Source organism: Fistularia commersonii, chromosome 16, assembly GCF_037954325.1.
Source record: "Fistularia commersonii isolate RoL2024-O1a breed Wild chromosome 16, RoL_Fcom_v1.0, whole genome shotgun sequence".
Taxonomy (NCBI): Eukaryota; Metazoa; Chordata; class Actinopteri; order Syngnathiformes; family Fistulariidae; genus Fistularia; species Fistularia commersonii.
In genome coordinates this window covers 7,297,120-7,319,748 of record NC_141299.1, presented here as the reverse complement: position 1 = coordinate 7,319,748, position 22,629 = coordinate 7,297,120, and the positions used below count along the sequence as shown (strand labels likewise).

The window sequence follows — 22,629 nt, the reverse complement described above, 5'->3', positions numbered from 1 at the left end:
AGATTAAATCCCTGTAAGGGGACCAATTGAAGAGAATCAGGTGTGATACACTGTGGGTATACTCTGCCATCTAGTGGTCAAGACGGAATCCGTGATGTAGTGGAAGGAGGAGGGCCTGGAAAGCAACAGCTTAAAATAGAGACCACTCATTTGAGCTGTTATCATTGATCGATCAAAGCAATAGTTTGGTTCTTTTTGCAATGCATTGCTTGTATTTTGACAATGCTTGTGGATCGATCTATCTCTGAAGAGATCCTTATGGCAGATCCTTGGGACTTGTCCCCAAGTATGACTTGTGGACAATTGACTTCTTTAGACACCCCCCGGCCTAAAATTAACAATTCAATGAACTAACTTGGAACACATTTAACAGCTGCAGCCCAAGTCTTTAACAGCGACAGAATGTAGGTCTCACACACAGTTTAGGAGCCAGATAAATGCAACATCTAAGAAGACGGATACTGAGAACAGATCCTGGAGAAAAAAAATCTAATGCAGAGGCTTTGAAATTTTCTGAAAGCAGTAACTGCTTCGGAATTCTAACATTATCTTACAATGCTGCATATATGAAAAGAAATATTAAATGATAACCTGCTATGAGGGGTTAAAATTAGTTTATTATTTAATAGCAGAAAAACAAAACAAAAAAAAAAACTCAAAACAAAAATTTCATACATTTTTTTTCTTCTTGGTTATTTGGGTTGCCACTCAATTTAGCAGGACTTTAACCCTAAACAAACGGAATGGTGATATTGTTGTCAAACAGCAGCAGCAGTCAGTAGTCAGGACAGCACAAGGTCACGCTTTGCAGGGCACAAAGTGATGCACTCCACGTTCCAGATTGCTTATTTTGCTTCCACACGGTGATACTTTTGGCATATCATGAATGCAGAGCCAACCAGGGATATTTCCGATGCTATCTTGTGGAGGAATCACAATTGAAATATTTAAATTCGTTGGAATATTTTATGCTTGTATTTCCATCTGCGACAAACATACTACATGTTGCACCATCCTAAATGACACCCAGGGAGACCAGTGATGATACCACAGGACAGAGGGATATACCTCTGCCTAATGCAGTGCACTACACCATTTCTTCATGTGGAGCTTTGTGATGTTCAACCAGCTTAAGACAAGTACACTGGTTCAACAAGGACAAACAGTCTTACATTATTGCATTCCATTGTTACACCATGAATGTATTATGAAATTAAGAGTCAGGGAACTGAGCTGCAGATTTCTAAATACATAGCGACAGGCTGTTTATTGAAAAACAGGGCACCTGAAAGTAACTGCTCTGGTAGCTCATGGGTTATGACACTTGAATTTTCATTTTAATACTTCATTCTTGAACAAAAAGAACAAGAAAGAAATGTTCAAAAATATTTTAACTGTTTTAACTCAACACATTCATAATTTGTTTTTTTTGTTTATCGAATGTTTTAGTAAATCTGAGTGGTGAGGAAACTAATGCACCATCACAATGACAAAAACGGAATTTAAGAAGTCACGTGACTGTCAAAATTAACAAATGTGCAATGGGAACACACCTGTGTAATGTAGGACAGTTTATATTTCACTAGCTTATCCTGTGCTGCTGCAACCTGATAAGATGCACAAGACCACATGAAAGGCATAGTTAGCTCAATCCAATGACCTGACAAAACTCATACACATCTTCATGTTATCTAAGAAATTCCTGTCATTGTTGCTATAGGGGGTTTTGCATAACTACATTCTCAAAGCTGTCTAGCTTGTTGACCAATCACAGGATAAGTGGGGACCACTACACAATAGAAAAATCCTTTCAAGGGGCGATTCATTCAAACTTAGGGCAGAAGCATATATTTTTACTAACATGACCCTATAAATAAACCCAGAGACAGTTTGCCTATAGAAGAATTGTTATGCACCACAGCCTATGACTAAAAGCAAAACAATGTCAAAAATATGACATTCCTTAACACCCCCTCAGTTCAGCATGAAATCATGTTTATATCCAGAGAGGGTTCAGATAAACTAGAAACCTTCTAGCAGAAGGGATTCCATTTGGGCTCCACTAGTTCTTTGGAAGGTGTCTGCAATATTCATTAAGAATAGTTCCCCAAACATATGCTCTGTGTTTTTACAAGGAAACCTTAATTTTTAGTCATTCTTCAAACAAAAAAATTAAAAAAAATATACACCTATTAAAAGTAGGTCACATTGTGGAACCCAGCAGATGTAAAACCACCTCAACAGTAACATTAGCCTGTAGATTCAGACCTAAAGAGGCTACTTCCAAAGTATCAGGGAGCACAATATTCCAGACACCATAAATGAATTACAGAAGACAAAATCCTAACACTCAGCCATACAAAATATTCTAACACACATCTTCTCTACTAAACAGTTTTGGTTAGAGAGAAGAGACAGTCTGTGTGCATTTTTTTTTTTAGACAGTTTTTTTTTTTTTTTTTTTTTTTTTTTTTAAATTTCATTCGATTTGCTAAGCTGAAGCAGTCATTTCTTGGATGGTCCTTGAAGATCAACCACAACTCCATGAGATCTTCAGCAAAGGTCAGTTCAGCAATCACATTGACCTGTGTCTGACTGGCTCAGACTGGAGAGGGGAAGGACATAAGGCGCATATTTCTTTGTGACCCACTATATTTCCCCGAAAGCTTAGGGATTTTGTGGTATCTCTCACTTGGTGCAACTGGGAGGATCAACCAATATCGAGGAAGGAGAGGAAAGATCACTGCAGAGGTTCATAAAAATTTTACACCCCCCAACCTGTCACATTTTTGTATTTGACATATTCCTTGTATCCCGAACACTGCAATTGTCTAAGGATCTTCAGCTTGGGATGTTCCTAGTGAGGACGATGACAGCAGAAATAAGTAAGGGAACATCATCTCATAAAAAAGCAGCTGACTCTCCCCTGCATTATTTTTGGACAGAGGTATAGTCCACAAAAGGGATTAGAATGATAATGTGAATGGCTGTTATTGATATTAAGAGGAGTAATAGTTAAGGTGTCAGTAGAGAGCAGAATTGCATTATTTCCATGTGTTGGCTGCCTGGGAGATCGAACGGGAGGGAATCATGTCCAGCAGGTACTCTCGATGACGCTCAACAGCAGAGGTGGTCTTGTGGGCAGTTAAGCTGGGATTCACATAGGCCATGGTCACACCTGTGAATGTAGAGCAGAGAATGTATAAGCTTCTTCAAATATCATTTTCACTGTATACTGGCTCATTTAAGGAGGGGCAAAGTTAAAGAAAAATATATCCTGTGCCATCAATGCATTTTTAATTACATGCTTTCAAATTGTTTAATTAAGCCAACTAATGGAAAGCTACTACCATTAAAAAGGCTTGGTCATTGAACAGAGGATATCACAAAGAAAGACAGGAGTCCAACATAAAACAAAGTGATTAATCCAAGGAGGACTGATGAGTGGATGGAGTGCATTTCACAACCTGTGTTGCCACTGGCCTGCTTCCTCCAGGAAGCCACACTGCCTTGGTTACTGCTGACCTTTGTCTCCTGATGGAGTGGCCTTGCTGCAGCATGCTTAGCAGGCCTGCTCCCCAGCACTGCTGCAGTACTTGCACTTTGCAGATGGGAGGTGGTGAATGAATGGGCCGCACCACGAGCACTCACAGCAGACTGAATTCCATGTGAGAGCTGACTGTGACTCTGCAGGAAGATCCAAAAATGTGAGATGTTGCTGAGTCTTGATGGGGATACACAAATAACTTTAATAAACTGTTTTGAACAAGTGCACTCAAAGCTTACCTGTTTAATGGCTGAGTGGTGTGTAGACACAGATCTATGTGACACAGCAGCCCTGACCTGTTTGTAGTGCTGGGACACCAGGGCCTCACTTTTGGACAGCGATGGAGAGGATGAGGTGGTTTTAGATGCAGAAGAGGAAGATGAGGAGGAGGCTGCCTGCTGGAGGATGCGCTGTTCAATCTCCTGCTCCTGCTGAAGTGCCTTAACAAAGGCTGCCTTCAGCCGATTGGTGTGCTCAGCCTTTAGCGCCTTCTTCTGATTGGACGACATACACTGGTTACATAGGATAGTCCCAGCTTTCTCCTTCCTCCAGCGGGAGGTGAAGTCTGTCTTACACTGGGCACATGCATATGGCTCTTTGGGAATGGAGTTGGACAGTGAAACTGTCGACCCGAGATTACCTGTAAAAAATTTGGGATAGGCTAAGTTAAAATGTATTCTCCCAATAACTCAAACAATACATAAAAAAATTAACAAGGCAACCACCGAAATGTGAAGACTTACTCACCCCTGCCATGCATCTCCAGAAGTTTTTGCACAACTTCTTCCAACCCCAACAAGTAGATGAACTCATTGTTGGCAGCTGAAGGCAGGAAGTTGAACTCGGGGGCAGGAGGTTTAGGTGGAGGGATCTCCAGCAGGGTCTTTTCCAATTGCTTACGAAGTGCAAGTTTGGCTGCTGCCTGCCGGCTGGCAGGTGAATCATTGGTGCTAGAATTGGGTGATGCTGAAGAGCTCTTTATTCCAGTAGAGGTCTGGAAATAACCATACCAAAACCACCTTAATATCTTTGATTATACGCAATGTTACTACAAAATATTGACGATAACACTTTTTTTCCTATGAAGTCTACTGTTTTTACTCATGTTTTCACCTGTGAGATGTTGACCATGACATTGCTGTTGGCTACATTAGCCACTCGAATGAGCCCCTGCTGAATTATCCTCTGGCCCTGGACCTGGACATTGGGCACAGAAGCCCTGGGGGCTGGCAAAAGTGGAGGAGGACCTGAACCACTGTGCTGCTGCTGTTGCTGGCGTAGACTGGCTATCTGCTGGGGAGTCACAGCAATAGGCTGATTGCAGCAAAATGCAGAAACAGCCATCACAGAGGACACAGAGATATGAAAAGAGCAAGTTATCACCAAAGTGCTCCTTTAGCCGTTAGTTCTTTAAATGACCGTACCCAAAAGATTAACCTTAAAATAATCATTACATAAAGACTCATTCAAACTAACCTGGGCTCCTCTGACCAGGGGTGGCATGACAATCTGAGAGTTGTGTTTGGACGGGACATGTTGCCCACCCCGCACCAGTGGTGGAGGGATCACTGTGCCTGAGCTTCGACTGGTCACCTGAGTATAGTAGGTTACTGAATTAATAAACTCCGTTAATATATGACTCAATAACATCTTTAACAATATACCTAAGATTCATGAACATCTCAGTCAGATAATGGCATTCATTACACATTGTTCGACAGTCAACAGCCTTAGTTGGGACAGTAAGCTGACATGACATATACTTCTACCTGAAGAGGACCTTTGCTTGATGTGATGCTACCTCGCACCAGAGGAGGAGGAGTAGCAACAGAGCCAGTTGCCTTCAAAATAATCATGACAAAATGTAGTTGTCAATACATTTCACAAGCATAAAGGCACAAAATCAGTAGGTATTTCAACATCTCCAGCAATGATTTCAACTGGAAAACATGAGCATAACTGTAACAGCAATTTCTATATCTTTGCTTAATATGATGAAGCACCTTTTGCACTGTGCTCTCTTTTTGAATTTGACTCTGTCGTAGTTTCTTAAGCAGCACCAGCTTGGCTTCTTGGAGTCGCAGTTCTTCTTTCAGCTGTTTGATGATGTGTTCCCGTTCCTCAGGGGTGCTCTTCTACACAAACCATTGCATTAGAAATGGGCTTATGTAATATGTGTTATGTGAAAAGGTCAACAAGTTCCATTCAAAGCACTGAAAAATATGGGCCAAATTGAATGTAACAGTTTTTTTTTTTTAATAATTTACTGTTGCAACACAGCCATGGCAATTTGGATGATACCACTTAAGCAGCCATGACTAAATAACAATGAAGATCTCTGGGCAACTCATTTCTCATTTCTTACCATCAGTTTATCTGTGTCGGTCTTCATGGGGCAGTGGCCATTCATGAGAGGACTTGATGGCTCATTGTCTGACAACACAATCACATCATCTGGTGATAGTGGCTGCAGCTCCCTCTTGATATCACTGAATGGAAAAAAATTGAAACCAGTGTTTAATATTTTTTCCCCCTCATTTTATTGTACATTTTTATGGAACAACTACAATCCACTTGTAGCTTGATCTAGTATCCAGTAGATGGCAGCAAAGAATTTTGTTTTTAAATTCATCCTGAAAATTAGTCTGTTACACTACAAATGAAGAAGCTAGAGACCAATAACAAAATGGGGGGTTGGGAGGGTCATCTCACATACCGGCCCTGACTTCACTTTCAACCTATACAGATGGAAAGAGTTTAGAGAAATATGCTATGAAAAGGAAAATTAAAGGAAAAATGTTTTTTTCCCACTGACAGGACAGGATTAAAAGCTTGTGAAGTTTTTAAGTTTTTTTCCCAGCTTCTAAGAGCTACTGTGTTGTACATTAGAATTACAAGTAGTGAAGAAAACAGGTAAAAGTGATGAACGCTGGAGGGAACATCACAATTTGCCCTTGTGGAAAATCGCTCAGTTGCTGTGGATTGAGAGGCTTCAAGTGAAGGCCTAGTTTACCACTGAGACAGGGCCTCAACCCTCCCCAACCTTAGTGGCCTAGCTCTGTCAGCAGAGCCTGGGCCTCAATTCTCCCCTCCCTCCCAGCTGCCGACACCAGAGTCACAAGCTGAGCAGTGCTGAGGTCCGCTGGAGACATTGGAGAGGGTGACAGCAAGGGGGAGGGGAATATATGGCCAGGAGCCAATCTATTGTGTACACTCGCTCTCACTCAGTCACTACTTCACACAACCCTCCCCCAACAATACTTACTTGTTCATCTTTTATACTCACAACACAGCTCTTCACACTTAATGCTCACTACTGACTTTGGACAGACTCCTCTGCTATTGTCTTCAGCTGAATAGCAATCATCTAAGAGCTCCCATCAACAGACTTCTCATCAGTTCAACAACGTCAACTATGTGACAATATGAGAATTTTAGCTGACATAGTCAACGTACCAAAACATACATTCAACGTTGAATTACCAGACACCAAGTTACCCCATTAAATCTGACAGACTATAATGCCACTTCAACCTACTTAAACCTTCGACTTAGATGTGCCATGACAGGTTTTCCATTAAAAAGGCATATTGGACCATATTTGACGAGCCCACTTTACACTCAATGCGCATGTATGACCTAACCCCTCTGCGATAAGGTGTAATGCTAACTTAATAAAAGCTTAATCTTCTACATGCGAAGATTTTTTTTGCCTTGAGTGACAAAATGAGGGACACACTTGAGGTAGTAGCTGCTTCTCAATTGGGAGCAGCTTATACAAGCATCACAACACACACACACAAGCTTAGTTATGTAACACCCTGTGTTTCGGCGTGTCTTGGCTTCCCTGGTCATGGATTCAAACTGACCCAATTGCAATATTGCTGAGTCAGTGACTCATTCATCTCAAATATTTAGGAGCTTTGAGACTGTCAATGTTCAAAGTATGTATTTTTCTTTACATTCAAAATTTTATCCAATAACCAATGATATCCAATACTTAACAAGATATGGGGAATTGTCAAGCATTTTTAGACTATATATATATATGTGTGTGTGTGTGTGTGTGTGTGTGTATGTGTGTGTGTGTGTGTTCCAAGCAGGTAAACTCCCTGAGAAGACCGCTGCAGCCAAGCTAGGCTCAATCTTAATTTGTCCACATGGCTTCCATTGCATTAACATTTCTCCATTAAGGGCAAAGCTGTATCAAATATTCTACATTGGACAGTACAGTGATCACTTTGTGAATAAATGTACAAAAACACATGCTAGCTGTAAAGGCGGGAATAGGTGACAGTTGTTTTTGTGACAAATTACATACAAATTCAACAAACCCTCTGTCACCTTTAAGTTTCCATTTTGACTGCGGTCACATCAATGTGTGTATTTAGTACATCACATGACATCAGGCATTTTGATCATGTGACACACACACCAATGCTCCAGGTCCCTCCCTCTTCTAACTGTTCCTTCCAGTTTGGAAACCATGGTAACGGCCAGTTGGAACCAGTTTGTGACACATAGTCCTCATTTTGTGTAAAGTGTTAGGGAGAGTTCGGGTGCTACTGTGAGAGAAAATGGAGCCAAGGCCTCAGGAGCGTCAAACTTTACAAAATAGGGAGCTGGTTTGAAATTAACACACAGTGCCTTCCTGTAGGTCTTCCGTCAAGACCACTAGCGACAGCAAAGCTAGATCGAAACCTGAAACTCCGCCAGACAACCCTGTACCGCAAGACAGTGCCAGAAAAGATGACATACAATGACAATGTCGATGTCAAGTTCATTAGGTATAGTTATTTGTCTACAAAGGCTTTATTGTGTAAATGGTTGGAAAAAATGAAAAAAAATGATGCATCATTACAGTAGATGGTACTATCTTGAGATATTCATGATTCATATTCATGGTTCAAGTGGTCTTTAGAGGTCAGAAGGAAGTCTAGGGATGTACAGTGTCCTACAAACTCAAACACCAGAGAATTTACATAAAGAAGTCCTTACTTTAAAAGGGTCAAAATACATATACTGGTAGCCATGAAATCAAACATGGTGGGCTTTAACCATTGTCTCACCTCTTGGATGTGCTCATATCAACAGGTTCATCTCCAGTTTGTACCTCCACCTTGATAGTGGCCTTTACTTCCCCACCTTTCAGGAGGCTTGTTGCTACTTTTGTAGACTGCTCACTCTTCAGTTTGACACTCTCAGTTCCAGAACCCACCAGGGTCATTGGACTTCTAGCTGAATCCCCTTTCTCCAACTTAAGACGTTTTTGGTCCATGTCCCCAACAGATCCAGGTACAGCTACATGGTCCCTCTCCAGAGCTCGTTTCTGACTGCGTGTTTGACGCACCGCCTCCTCTGACATGGCTGTACTCACCCTAGAGGAACAAAAAAGAAGTCCATAAAACAGTTGAAACAGTAAAACTTTGATTGGCCACAACATTTTTGTGTATTTAGAAAATTGACCCCAGATTGATTTGCTAAATGGTTAGGATCTGATAAGTTATAGTTTTATGCCTTCCTATTGAATCTAATCTTCAATAATCTAAGGATCTGAGATAGTTTTCTGAGCCCTACATTGTATAATATAAAGTCAATGGTTCTGATGGGAACTAAAATAAACTGATAGTTTAAAAAAAAGTTTCAATGCAGTAGCTGTGTGGTCTACCATAAACCTTCGGATGTCACAACACCTTTGACACAAACAATCCTGTCAGATATACAGCATCCATTTGGATACAGTGAACTTTGGAAGTGCTCCACAGAAAGTGAAGAAGTTTCTTAAGATTCAATACCATATGCCTCTTATGCACAAATATTTGTAAACAAGCATTCATTAAAGGCTAAAGCAGTCCATGGTTGTCAATTCTGTCCTTATTCTGTTCTATACAGGGAAATTAAACATTCATGTAAAACACAAGGAATCAACTTGTACATTGTTTGATTGGAGGGGTAAAATCTTGGGACAGATAATAGTGTGCCATCTGGATTAGTTGCTTCAAATGAAAATGTATTTCTCTGACATTTAAGATAAGTTTCTAGTTAGTTACAAGGGCACATGCACGGATTGGTCACAATTTTCAGGTGATACATGGAAAGTTACTGACATTATAGATGGGTAACAACATTACGATAACAGAACGTCATATCAATATAAATACCTGTCAGCTGAAAACTGACTCGCTTTTTTGAATGAAAAGAAGATATCCCTAATTAATATATAATTAATGCACAATGGCATTTGGAGTTTTTTTTTTATTAGTATGATCAGACAAAAGTTAATCAATGTGCTGAAGTCAGTAAACTGAAAATTTCAGACAAATTCAAAAGAAACAACACAAACTTAACTTGGAGAGAAATGCAGGCCATTGTTTCCTTGAGGTGTCAGTAAGACTGAAACTCACTCTGTATCGTGTATCAAATGATTAAGGCATTTTTCTGTTATATCAAAATAAAACTCTCTCATAAACATATAATTTATAATGTTCTGGTCAAAATCCACATTGTGCTAAAACTATTTCAATCTTTGTTACAGTTATACATTGAGCGCAACATCAGTGAAATTTGACCACTGCAGTTAACCCCTCATGTATGGAGCATGAGTAGATGGCAGCGAATGAACAGCACCAGGGGAGCAGTTCGGGGTTCAGTGTCTTGCTCAACAACACTTAGACAGCCTAATAGGGACCGGGAATTGAACCAGGAATGTTGGGTTCAAAGTACAACCGCTCTAACGCCCTGAGCCACGCCTATGAGATGTGCATCTGTAAAATACACGTCAGAAGTGGATTTCTTATCCCTGCATAGAGCATCCAGACCCCAGTACTGCTTACAGCAGTGAGCAAAGCAGCAGGTTGCAGATGGTATTCACTCCTTTTGTATGGAATGTAGCTTTCAGATCCTTTATATGGATGCTAGTGGCTGTAACAGAAGTTGTTGGTTAATCTGAGCGACGAATTATTAATTAATCTCCAACCAAAGATGTGTGTTTGTTTGCATCGAACAATTCTATGTTCAGCATGAAGCAGACTGAAATGGGTTTTGAGGTATAGATTTAAAGGGTGGGACAATAGGGCCCAACAGACAAGTCTACAAAACAGCCTACCGCTTATGCAGTCCTATTCTCAGATAAGAGTAACACTGTTGTATATCATCTAAACATAATAAATTACATAAGCTTCTCTTTGCTAAGAATACCAGAATTAAGATTTTTTCTTCTGAAGGGCACAACACTGGAGAATTGTGTACAATACTAGCATCCCAGACACTTCAACTAATGTAACCAGAGGTCCTTGTGATTACTATTGCTATACGACTTAAAATAATATGAATGAAAACGTTTTGGTCTGTGTTGTTTTTAAGTTGGAGCTTTAAATGCCCTCTGCAATGGTACGAACCTACGAAAGGACAGATGTTCCCAGCTGTGCCATCCATGGATACAAAGGCAACCTTTCTGCCAGGGACAGTTCGTGTGGGGGTGAGGAGGGTTGCATCCCTATAAACATCCCAATTCATTTAGTAAAAAAAAAACACTGTCCATATGATAATGGAACTGATGACTGCACTTTGAAGTTTTGATCTATGTTGGGTAAAAATGACTAAGCTCATGGGATAATGCAGCGTCAGGCCTGCATTTTGCTAGAAAGGTTGTGTTGCTATCAGACGCATTGCAACATTTGTCCCAGAAGAGATTGATGGAATCATGAATCCAACATGCAGTGCAGAGAATGCACTGTATCTAGGCAACAGGTGCAGATAACAAACCTGTTCAAAATTGCCTACGTTGTAAGATACCAACTATCATGCACATCGTGGACACTGACTAAGGAGAAGTGTGTATTAGTTAACACTGCTTCATCTTACTAGGCCTGCAATGAGGAATCTGCATTTACTTACTTGGATCTATTTTCTATTCATTCAGTTGGTTTCTCTTTGAGACCTAATGGTTATTAGAAACATGTTCCTTTGAGCCTTGTAGTTCAGTGTCATATTCATCAACATATTGTTCTAAAAATTCTAATTTGGAAAGAATTTAACGTACCATAGTCATGGAGGGCACTAAGGGAGAAAAATAACTGCTGGAATTCAGGTTCAAAGAAAAAAAGCATCTCAAAAACATGGATGAAGGCACAAGTTAAACAATTCCCCAACAACCTTTGTATTTTTCTGATTTTTCCCATATCAATTATTTATTTTTTATTTTTTAAGAAATAAAGCAACACATTTTCATTTACTGAAAACCAAGATGAAATGAGAACTCATTCCTTTTACCAAGGTACCAGCATGTATTGTGTAGGCTGATTTCTAATCTGTTTAATTTTTAGATGTGACTGAAGAACTGCTTTTCAGTATTATCTTCTCATAGTGCCCAAGATAACCTACTCAAGATTTTAAGTGTGAATTGTCATGTGTACACTTCAGAAAAAATGTTCTGCAGTGCAATGAAATTCTTACTTTTTACTTCTTACTTTTACCATAGTGAAGCCACGTATAATGTGGTACATGCCAATCCTAAAATAATGCACTCGACTGAGAATGTTATCATTACATTACATTGCATTTGGCAGACGCTTTTATCCAAAGCGACTTACAATAGAGGACATAGGGACTGCAAATACACTTGCAAATACACGATTAAGTTGTCATGGCAATAGGCTTGTAGTTTCCTTAAAATTTTCAGCAACCTTTTATGCAAAGTTTTCCTCTGACATGCCAAAAAATCTACACAGTGTGTTGTACATCTGCGCCAGGTGTGCTGGACCGTCATTAAATCATAGAATTAATGACAATTCAATTGATCACTCTGTGAATTAACTATACCAGAAATCACTTGCATTAAGATACTTGTATATTTACGACACATAAAAGCCTAACCCAGACAACCATACAAATTACCACAGACTTTTCAACCTAATTAATGTACATAATTTGAACAAAAAAATTTTACTTTGTCCACTTCAATATAAGAAAGCAGACAACCAATGCCAAGCATTGGCAATGCTCTGGAAATAAGACTTTAAATGAGAATATCTAATTTTTTCTACTTTTTTGCTGCCTGAGTGAAACTTTGTGTTAAATCATTAAGTTTAATAAATTCCCGTTTTACTGACAGAGCTAAGTAGGCTGACTTAGCCTACATCTTTTCTCAAAAGGATGTATGAGGACAATCTACCATCCCTATGCAATCTACTGTAAGATAGGCACAGGTACCTGACTTAAATTCAAATGTTTGCAACTCTGACTAATCATATTTTATTCTTAGAATGTCTCCACTCGTACGAAGGAATGATTTCATAACAAAGGGTCACCATCACCATCATCATTGGGGGGGGATCAGTATCCTATTGAGTATCCTAATTAAAATGATAACTGTACAAACGCATAGGTTTGAATTCAAAAGGAATGAGTTATAAAAAAGTGCCAAACAATGCTGGTCATCCATCTGCAAGACCACAAGTATAGGTCTCTGAACATTAAGGGGACATATTTATATAATAGCAAGGTATTTTACAAGCATTCTCGGCAAAAGAACAAAAGCAAGTGTAAAAATAGTGCACAAATATAAAGAACCTTGGATTGGAAAGGGGAGACTTCTTTTTTGATTATTGAAGGCTGCCTTGAAGTCCTTTAGAAATTGGTATCAGGCTTACAAAACAACTTCTCTTGCTCCATGATTGATCTGATATTTGAAAATTTGATTATTTTGTTTTTTCAATATTGCATTACTTTTTGAGTTGATTGAAAAAATTGGTTGTGTTGCCAAAAATTTCACAACTTTTGTCCAAGAAATTATACAAATTTCTTTTTTCTGGCTTGAAATCCAAATAATTACCTTATACACTGGAGGTGGTCACAACAAGTTAAAGCCTATAGAGAGAAGCACTTCCATGGTGTACAAAAAAATGAATAAATAATAATACAATTAATGCCAGGGACTGCCGAAAGTGCGCAGTCTTGAATCTTTCTGGTTTGGCCTGAATCATAGATAATAGAGAACAACTTCTAAGAGTAAAGATTGAGTTTGGACTAAAATTTAATTGCAGAAACACTTCACTAATTTTTTGTTTGAGCAAAAACTGGCCAACAGAGTGTATAGCCCTTCAACTTAATTATAGCCTGCTACAAGTTGATCATGACATGCTATTAATGATCAGTTATATGAACTAATATTACCTTATATGATTTAACAGGCAAAAAGAATCCCAAAACTGAATATGCACTATTTAAGGGACAAGAAACCATTGAAGGTAGGGGCTAGGGCATATATTCATGACAAGATAATATACTTTGATTCCCACTGGCGAAAATCGAGTGCCACCAGAGTACAGGGCAAGAGGACAGATATCAAAACACATTAACAGGTTGGGGACGATTTAAAAAAAAAAAAAAAAAGATAAAGGCATTAAATAAGACATGCAACAAAAATAAAAGATTAAATAGAGAAAAGAGACCACAAAGTATCACTTTCAATTCAAAATTAAGTTTGGGCTATTTAGTTTGCTCTAATACAGTATGCTTTGGAGGAGCTAAAGTGTTTCACCATTGTTCCACACCTGGACTTGGTCGTAACCACTTTTTTTGTTTTTATAGTTGTCTGTAGGTTTTTGTTGTTTTTTTATACCTCAGGGTGACAATTCACAAGTTGCAAAGTCACATGGCGGGCAGGAAGATGATACAAAGCTAATCTTTCTTATTTGTCTATCCACATAAGGACTACCAGACATTTAAAATTAACTACAGAGAACTGTAAAAACCTGTAAATGGTCACAACCGAGTCCAAGTATGCTCCAAGGGGCTAAGTGAAACACTGTAGCCCTGCCTTTTACTGGATCCATGCCATACTGTATTAAAGCTAACAAAATAGCCAAAAATTAAGTTTGAATTGAACAATATACTTGGAAAATGATTGCATAAATGTGGTTAACCTCAAGCTATGTAAGCCAGTTAGCTTAGTGTTTACTGCAAGCAACAGTGTAAAACACTTTTAGAGAAATGCATTTCCTTGAAGTGAGGAATATGTTTGTTCTGGCTTTGTCCTTCATGCATGTTGCTGTTCTATTGTTCCATAGCTCAGTTACATCACCTTGCTTAAACCATTAGCAAGTTAGTTTAGCCACTGTCTGCTGGATATAAAGCTCATTGTGACCTTTCAACAGACGACTGTCACCAATTTATTAAATTATTACATGTCTCTGAAAACAATCCATTGTAATATAACAGTTATTGCTTTTATGTCTGCTTGTGGCACATGATTAAATGCTTCTTCTATTATTATTATTTTCATGTAAGTCAATAGACACCAGTGGATCAATGCTGTCTTTAGTATGGCTTTGGCTTCTAAATACTTTTGACACTCATATTTGTGTATTGAAGAGTGTGGTTCTTCTGTGTAGGATAGTGTCTACATAAAGACAACATCAAGCTACCTATGTTAATTGTTCTGGGAGTGGGGGCAGGGACCCAGCTAAGCTTGTGCCATGTTTGGGGGAGGGAGGAGGGTGCAGAGCGCATGTGGCTAGCTGAGCCATAATCTAACTGTACCCTAGTGAAAAATACTCTTCCTTGTTGCCCCCTCCCCCCACTCCCGCCCCCACCTACCTCCCAAACACACAAGCACACGCACACACCCCACACATACATACACACCTTCTCTGTTGTGGGTTAGGAAAACCCAGAGTGTTTGTGTGGTTCTGTTCCGAATGCCAAGGGTTAAGCCCCTGCCATTTTAACACCACTGACAGATCAGACCATTAGGGTGTTACCTAACAAAATGGAAGCCTTTAACCCTGAATCTGCCAGACCCTCTGTGTGCGTGTGTGCATATCTGTATGCATGAGTGACTGAATGCTTGACCCACAAAAGTCCTGTTGCCTAACGTCTAACTTTATCTGTCGATATAATTTCTGTAAAGTAAAAAATAAATAAAATCAATACTGGATAAATTTTGAACCATTGCTGTAAATTTTTAGTCATTACAATGAAAATCCATTGCAAAACAGAAATAGTCTTATAGAAATAGAATTACGGGCAATGTGCATCTAAATGCTTTTTCCATTATTCCGTATAAACCCAAATCCATACAAACTGGAGGGCTACCATTCACATTGAATAGACTTATCAAGTTACATTTCACGGAAATAGATTCGGACAGGAAATGGCCAGAGAAGATGAAATGAAGGACCTCAATGACTCAACAGAATATAGTTGGTACAGTATGCAAGTACCTTCAGCATACACCTGGGGAAACTCACAGTGGACTGTAACAAAAAGCAGTACAGTATAACTCCAAAGTGTAAAACACTGAATGGGCCCAAAATATGTATATTTTTTCCCCAAGTTATGGTACACTTGGGAATTTTATGTGGTAGCTGTTATAGGTTTTTTTCCTGCTCTGTGTAGCTGGCTACTCCTTTTTTGTTTTTGTTTTTTCACACTTTAAGAATTTTGGCAGGAAAAAAAAAATCTAATTTCTAATTAAAAGAATTATAAAAACGAAAAGACACATTGAAACCAAAGAGTCCTACTACAAAAGCATCTTCCTACCGACACTCTCAGGGGCTTGATAAGGGATGTACACTGCTTGGAATGTTTTAAGCAGATACAAATTTTGGTAGACGTACTAGATCAATATATATTGACAGATATTTTGTCTTCTCTTTTGAGGTGTGGCTGTCATTTTTAAATGACAACCTACAGCTACAAATGGAAAATGAGCCTTCTCAAATCTGAAAAGACCAATCTTTTGGTGCATTTGCTGCATAGTCCAATGAAAATCTCCTTTAAAACTTATCTGGCTCATTATCCAAAACTTTCAACTTTTTAAAAGATTTCAGATATGTTCAATGAGGACCGGGAGAGCAGTGTGGGATTACTTTTGTCACAGCTGACAAGTGAAACATAAAGCACAGCTGACTCATATATAGTTTTAACATGGAAAAACATCAAAAGGTAATAGTACTTTCTCTGAAAAATAAGTTAATGCTTAAAAGAACAGAGATAATTTGTGTTTTGTACATGTTTACCATCTTTTCTTTGAAATTTTGAAACTGAAGTCAAAATTTTAAACATGTTTGTATGACAAACTGCATTAAGTATCAGCTCTATAATGCTGTATTGCTGCCACTGTTAGAAGAAGTGTTAAGGAAGAAACCAATCAATCCGAAAGCAATTCCTCAATCATTGAATATATTAAGTGTGTCCATCCCTGTGATTTTGCAGTGACTATTGTGAAACCAGCTTCACTCTGTGGACACCAAGACAGAAGATGCACACCATTGGCATTTGTAAGTGTACATAATTCTATTTTTCCACTGTCCTTCATATGCACGGACGCATGCACACTTGCACTACCAAAAAATGTTTCAGTAATACTTTCGTTTTTGTGCGTTGGCTTCCTCTTTCACTATGGCGATAAAATGCAGCAAGTAAATGTTTAGCATAACTGTTTTAAGATCCAACTGATTATATGATCGTGTCTTGTCAAACATTTTCAAGCTTTCATATCTGTGCCATTACATCATGCTATATTTGCTATGCAAAAAAAAAGTTTAAATACTTTTACATTCAAGGTTTATCACCTGGAGGTAGATAATTTCATTACATGATGTTAATAATGTTTTTTGTGTCTCAGAATAAGGTGCAGATTGTGTTATGCTGATCATGTGTACACATGTGGATATGAACCACTCCTGTAAAAGAATCAACTGTTTTTTTTTACAGGCAAAAATTAAGCACATGCTGTATCCATTACGTAACATATTTTCACATAGGTCATTAGCCACTGCTTTCATTAGCAGGTGAAAGGGTTTTCTGCAGATAGATGCATATGAATGTAGTTCAACAGCTATTGCCTTGATCCATCTATGAGCCATACCAAGCATTACACTCTGTATTACAAACAAGAATGAAAGCTCTCTGTCATGTACTGCAAATTTCATTCTACTAAATCCAACAAAAATTTTAAGTCCAGTTCTTCAACAATTTTATTAATAATGCAAAAAACAGCTATCTTGTGACACTGAACCAAATCCTGCTACTCAGTGAAGCCTGGGATTCAGTGAATATGAAAGAAACACTTCACTAAAGGATCTATAGCACTAAGTGTGGAGACTGAAATTATTGCCGTACAACCACATGTTCCTGTGGAAAACTCAACTATTTCACTATTTATGGTATCAGGTGAGCATCATTAGCTTATGTTGTGACGCAGTCTTACAATATTATGTATAACAAACATATAGAACAAGAATCCTACGTCTTCTGTTTGGTTTTCAGCTTCAGTTGTCTATTAAGATAATATGCTGTAAAAACTTCTTCGGGAGGAGGATTGACACAAAGCTAAAAAAAGGAATTAACTTACTACTGTCTGTCAATAAGAAGAGAAATCAATCTTTTATAGACTATATAATGCCAAAGACTTAGTTTCCTCTGGGATTAATTAAGTATTTTTGATTCTAATTAAGCAACCCTGAAATAAAATAGAGGGTTTGGGAATGGGGGGCAAGCTGGTAGGATGGCCTCTGTGTTTTCTTGTATTGTATCTACTGATGTGATGGTACCTCAGTCCCTGACAGGCATTTTTTTTTTCTCTTAAGATATTAATGTTTGCAAAGAAACCATGAGTAAGTCCTTTGGAGCCTCTTCCAGCAGCACAGCAAAAGATCAAACAATGGTAAATATGTTGACGGCTGGTATCACACCAAGGCGTGTCCCCAATGGTGACAAATTCAGGGTACAAATAATGATAATCTTGTTGTCAATCAATTTTCATATGCATTTTGAAATGTAAGGGTCAAAAATGCTAAAGGTTCTCACAAATTAAATTGGTTAAGAGGCTGCCCTCTGAATCACTCAGAAGTTGATGACAGAGTAAAACACATACCTACAGGAGATTAAGACCCGATCTATGCACAGGAAGAATATACAAACACCACACACAAAGCCAGATTCTGACCCAGAACCATGTGGCAAGGAAGCACTAAATAGAACTACGCCATTTGGTAAACTTGTTTTCCAGTATTTTTGCCCAATAATACCAAGGCACATTAAAAAAAAAGGTCTAATTTCCCTAAACTTCAAAACTCGATTTAGCGGTTTTGATCACCATATCAATAAGTTGTAATTTTCCTCCTTAACATATTTATCTTAGAAAGTCAGATTGTTTGAATTTGGGCAATATCATCAACAGGATGGTGAGCTGGCAATTAAATATTACCAGAGTACAATGTTAAATTGCTGCACATACGAGGTGCTGGCACTGTCAGAGCAACACATTGCTGAATGGACCATAATTAATATTATTAATTACAACTATGTTTAACCTGCAATGTTGAAAAGAGATTTCGAGTAAAAATTCTGTGTAACAAAATTGGCGTTAAACTGACATCAGGACTAAATTATTCAAGACCAAAATCCACCTAAAATATCGTGAGCTAATATATTATCACATACAACAGTTTGTTTATATTTATTTATCAATACTTATCTGAAGGCACTGTGGATGGCAAACCAAGAATTTAACTGTACACGGGAACAGTTTCCATTGCAAATAAAAATGATGAATCTTAAACATGCTATGACACTCAAGACTCTGAACAAGACATTTTCCAGTGCTGCATATTGCATTTACAAATCCAGAACAACAAGAACTAACCATTCAAATTATGATGATACTTTGTAAAGCTGATACTATATAAAGTCTGTTGCCACAAATCGAAACTCTGGATTGTTTTCTTGGAAAACTGTAACTTGAATACTCATATGAAATGTGTTCACTTGCAAAAATATGACAACAGTTTCATTAAGATGAACAATTGTAATTGATAACAGATGGTACTGTGACTCGTGCTATGCATTAGAGAACAACATTCTCAATAGGTATTTGACAAAAAGGCAATCCAGTTTCAAAAGACGTAGCAATGTTAGCTGTGTACCAGCTGCTACCAATGTTTTTCATTGTTGTCTTGACAGTGAATCATTTCATGAGGAATGTACTTTAAGACGTGACCTCCATCTTCTTTTGGCCACAACTTGACCTGCAGACACAGTCCTCCTGACTCTCCTTTGTGCTTGGGGGGAGGAGAGGGATTGGGTGGGGGCACAGTAAATTACGTACACATACTTGAGTCATATGAAGTCCAACAGGGTAAACAAGAAATATTTCCGCAAGCCACACACTGAAGGAATCCTCTTCTCCAGGTCTAACAATTGCCCAAGGCCTTTGGGTGGGACCCCTTAGCCAAGAGCAAAGACAACTACTCTTGCCCTCTGATGCACACCTCAATAAAACACTCCAAGTTCTCATAAGGACAAAAAAGGAGGAAAAAAACATTTCAGAAATCTCTAAACTAATAAGTTTAAACACAACTTGGTGATTTCTGGCAGAGAAAGGCATTGAATCATGTTGTTAGTCAACAATGACACTTAATATTTAGAGTAAACTGGGTTTCTCCACTATGCACTGTTTAAGTTTGTACAATAACTTGAGTCACATCAATACAGGTAAAATTGTCAAGAACAAGCCTCAACCTATCACTTCGATGTGATATGATGAAACAACATGATCCTTGCCCCTACATCCAGCCAAAGATTACTGATGCTACAGAGGCCAAACCAATTGCCAGAATAGGTAAAACAGAAACACTAATCTAAAGGATTATTTCATAGGGATACGTTCAACAATGTAACACAATAATGAAAGTTTAAAAATACAAGTATTTGAACCGGAATTCCTCTTTTTAAAACTGGTTTGGTTAAACTGATTAACTACAAAGAACATATAGGTTCAAACAACACAGAAGAACTTGAAACACAATAGCAAATATAACCAGCATTAACCCCTAAATGGCTGTAGGAAGAAATGTCCAAGATACCATGAACCTTGTACATGACAGAGAAAATACAGACCTATTGTGTAAAAACTTACAAGCCTGATGCAGCAGAAAAACAGTGCATCTTGAGTCATGCCTGTCTTGTTACATCACTCTCAAGAGTTTTTTTTTCTTTTTTTAGAAAAAGGCACCCCTCCCCAGGCAAATCAATGACCCATCATAAAATGCAAAGTGACATGTGTCCCCATCACTAGCAAAGGGTGCCAACTGTCTCCTTGCTTTTAAATGAGGGTAAATTTTACACACAAAAAAAACAGATCTGGACACTGCTGTTACACTAACACTCCAGGATGACTGGTAAATAGGATCCTATTGTGGAGGGTCCTCTCTAACAAAGTAATCCATGACTTGAAGCGGGTGTTGAGAGGGCTATTTTTGGGCTACTCTACAGCAGTAATTACAAGACTTTAATACACACACACAAACTCACACACATCTCTCTCTATATATATATATACAGAGAGAGAGAGAGAGAGAGAGAGAGAGAGAGAGAGAAAAGAGAGAGAGAGAGAGAGATGTGTGTGTGTTACCTATGGTAGTAAATATTTGATTCCATCTCAAATTAGCTTTATCTCAATTGCATTAACAGGCCCGCGAAGTGGACATAAAACAATCCTTAGAATTGAAGGAGCTTGGAAATACATAACGTGACAAAACTAGACGCTATTAAGCCTTAATACGGGATGTGTGATATCATTGTTAACGCGTCAGGGACAAACACGCGAAGCAGGCAACATGGCCCACCATTACGCCTCCATAAAAGGATTTTACGGTTGAGCTAACCTGACAAAGTTTGAAGATCAATGGCTCATGAAGCCATAATCATGCCCCTCCTTGGATTAGAACAGCGGACGATATTAACTATATATAATAGCAATAAAGTTAGTTATTATGATTCTCAAACGTTGACGATCGAACTTGGCTCATAAGCTTAGCTTTACATTCCGAACTAACCCATCAACAAGAGGCTATCTCATGCTAACATTCACTTGGCTTGCCAACAACAACCTGTCCATCAGTCCGTCTGCAAAAGCCAGCGGCTAACAGCGAGCTAACAGACGATTGTGATCAAAACCCTTTGACCATTTTCAGGGAAGTTAAAGGAAATTGGCCGCGTATTTTTTAAAACATGGGTCGGAGAATGTGACCTGTTATTTTTGATTTTGCACACGTCCAACTAGCGATAGACGACAGAAAACGAAAGAGACCTCATCACAGTGAGACGACGATGTTAAAAGGCTAGCTAACAAGCTATGATAGCACGTTAATGCTCGAATGCTAACTTTCTGGACATTTGCCTCCTCGGACACATAGTCGCTAAATTATCAGGCGTGAATTATAATATGGATGTTAGTTTAGCCCCATGGTCTTTGGGAAACATAATTTAATAAAAATGAAACCTAACATTATTATTTAAATTTTGAGTACACGAGAGCAAAGTTTTGACAGGAAAGTTAGTTTTAACATCTCTATTCTCGGAGGCGTTTCGATCTTTGCAGTTCGTAACGTTCTCTTGGTTCGTTCGAGTGCGTGTAGCTAACAGCGACAAGCAAACTGTTACCTTGCACATTAGCTGAAATGAGATCAAGCTATGCTAGTTAGCGTACTTGCGTTAGCTTGGCTAACAACGATGAACAAACTTCTCGTTGTCGTCATTATTTAATTGAACACCTAACTGCCCGATTAGTTAATGTGATAAAGAAATACACGAACTTACAGCGTCTGTGAGGTGCTTGACCGAGTTCCCCCGTGTTAATCAGTTGCTCGAGTTTGATAATTCGTTGGCTTCGGCGTAAAATCCAGGGGAACCCCTCTCTTCTGTCCGCTGCCACTCTGGTTGCCAGATAGTATAATGTGCCACCACAGGCGGCGTCACGCTGCGTTCAGTCACACCTCGGAAATGTTATGTTTCGCTTGTAGCAAGGGAAACGATGCCTTTACAGTAGTCGGGACAATTGCGTATTGTGGGTAGAGTAAAGCAAAAAACAATACAACTTCACTTTAATCACTGCAATAGTTTTGAGCCCTCCCCAGAGTCAAATAAATGTGTGAAATAGTGTGAAGTTCATTACAGTAAGTAATGATCTTTCACAATCTCCAAATCCCCTGTGTGCAAAGTGTACCTGAACTTTTTTCAAGGCTATAATATGATTTACAGGTCAATTGCTGCAAAGAAATTCAAATTGTTTTTAC

At 38.6% G+C, this 22,629-nt stretch overlaps 1 protein-coding gene across 4 annotated transcripts; it reads right to left on the bottom strand.

Annotated features, from left to right (window-relative positions):
* Nucleotides 1-597: 597 nt before the first annotated feature.
* On the bottom strand, nt 598-22,294 carry gatad2ab (GATA zinc finger domain containing 2Ab). 4 transcript variants are annotated; one of them, XM_086162433.1, is made up of 11 exons: nt 22,154-22,294; nt 8,617-8,925; nt 5,913-6,036; nt 5,551-5,682; nt 5,317-5,388; nt 5,024-5,140; nt 4,661-4,861; nt 4,295-4,541; nt 3,787-4,187; nt 3,468-3,687; nt 598-3,178 (listed from the first exon to the last, which is right to left on the bottom strand). In XM_086162433.1, the coding sequence occupies exons 2-11, from the start codon at nt 8,910-8,912 to the stop codon at nt 3,045-3,047; spliced, it is 1,944 nt and encodes a 647-aa protein (XP_086018559.1). In that variant the 5' UTR covers nt 8,913-8,925; nt 22,154-22,294; the 3' UTR covers nt 598-3,044. The 4 variants fall into 4 exon arrangements, with proteins under 4 accessions (XP_086018559.1, XP_086018560.1, XP_086018561.1 ...); XM_086162434.1 differs by having other exon boundaries at nt 4,661-4,840; XM_086162435.1 differs by having other exon boundaries at nt 4,661-4,837.
* Between the last annotated feature and the right edge of the window lie 335 nt (nt 22,295-22,629).

Coding starts and splice junctions, on each gene's coding strand:
- gatad2ab (XM_086162433.1), bottom strand. CDS start 8,912: ATGTCAGAGGAGGCGGTGCGTCAAACACGCAGTCAGAAACGAGCTCTG. Junction 6,037..8,616: donor GATATGAGCACATCCAAGAG/GTGAGACAATGG, acceptor TTTTCCATTCAG/TGATATCAAGAGGGAGCTGC. Junction 4,188..4,294: donor TCTGGAGATGCATGGCAGGG/GTGAGTAAGTCT, acceptor AATTTTTTACAG/GTAATCTCGGGTCGACAGTT.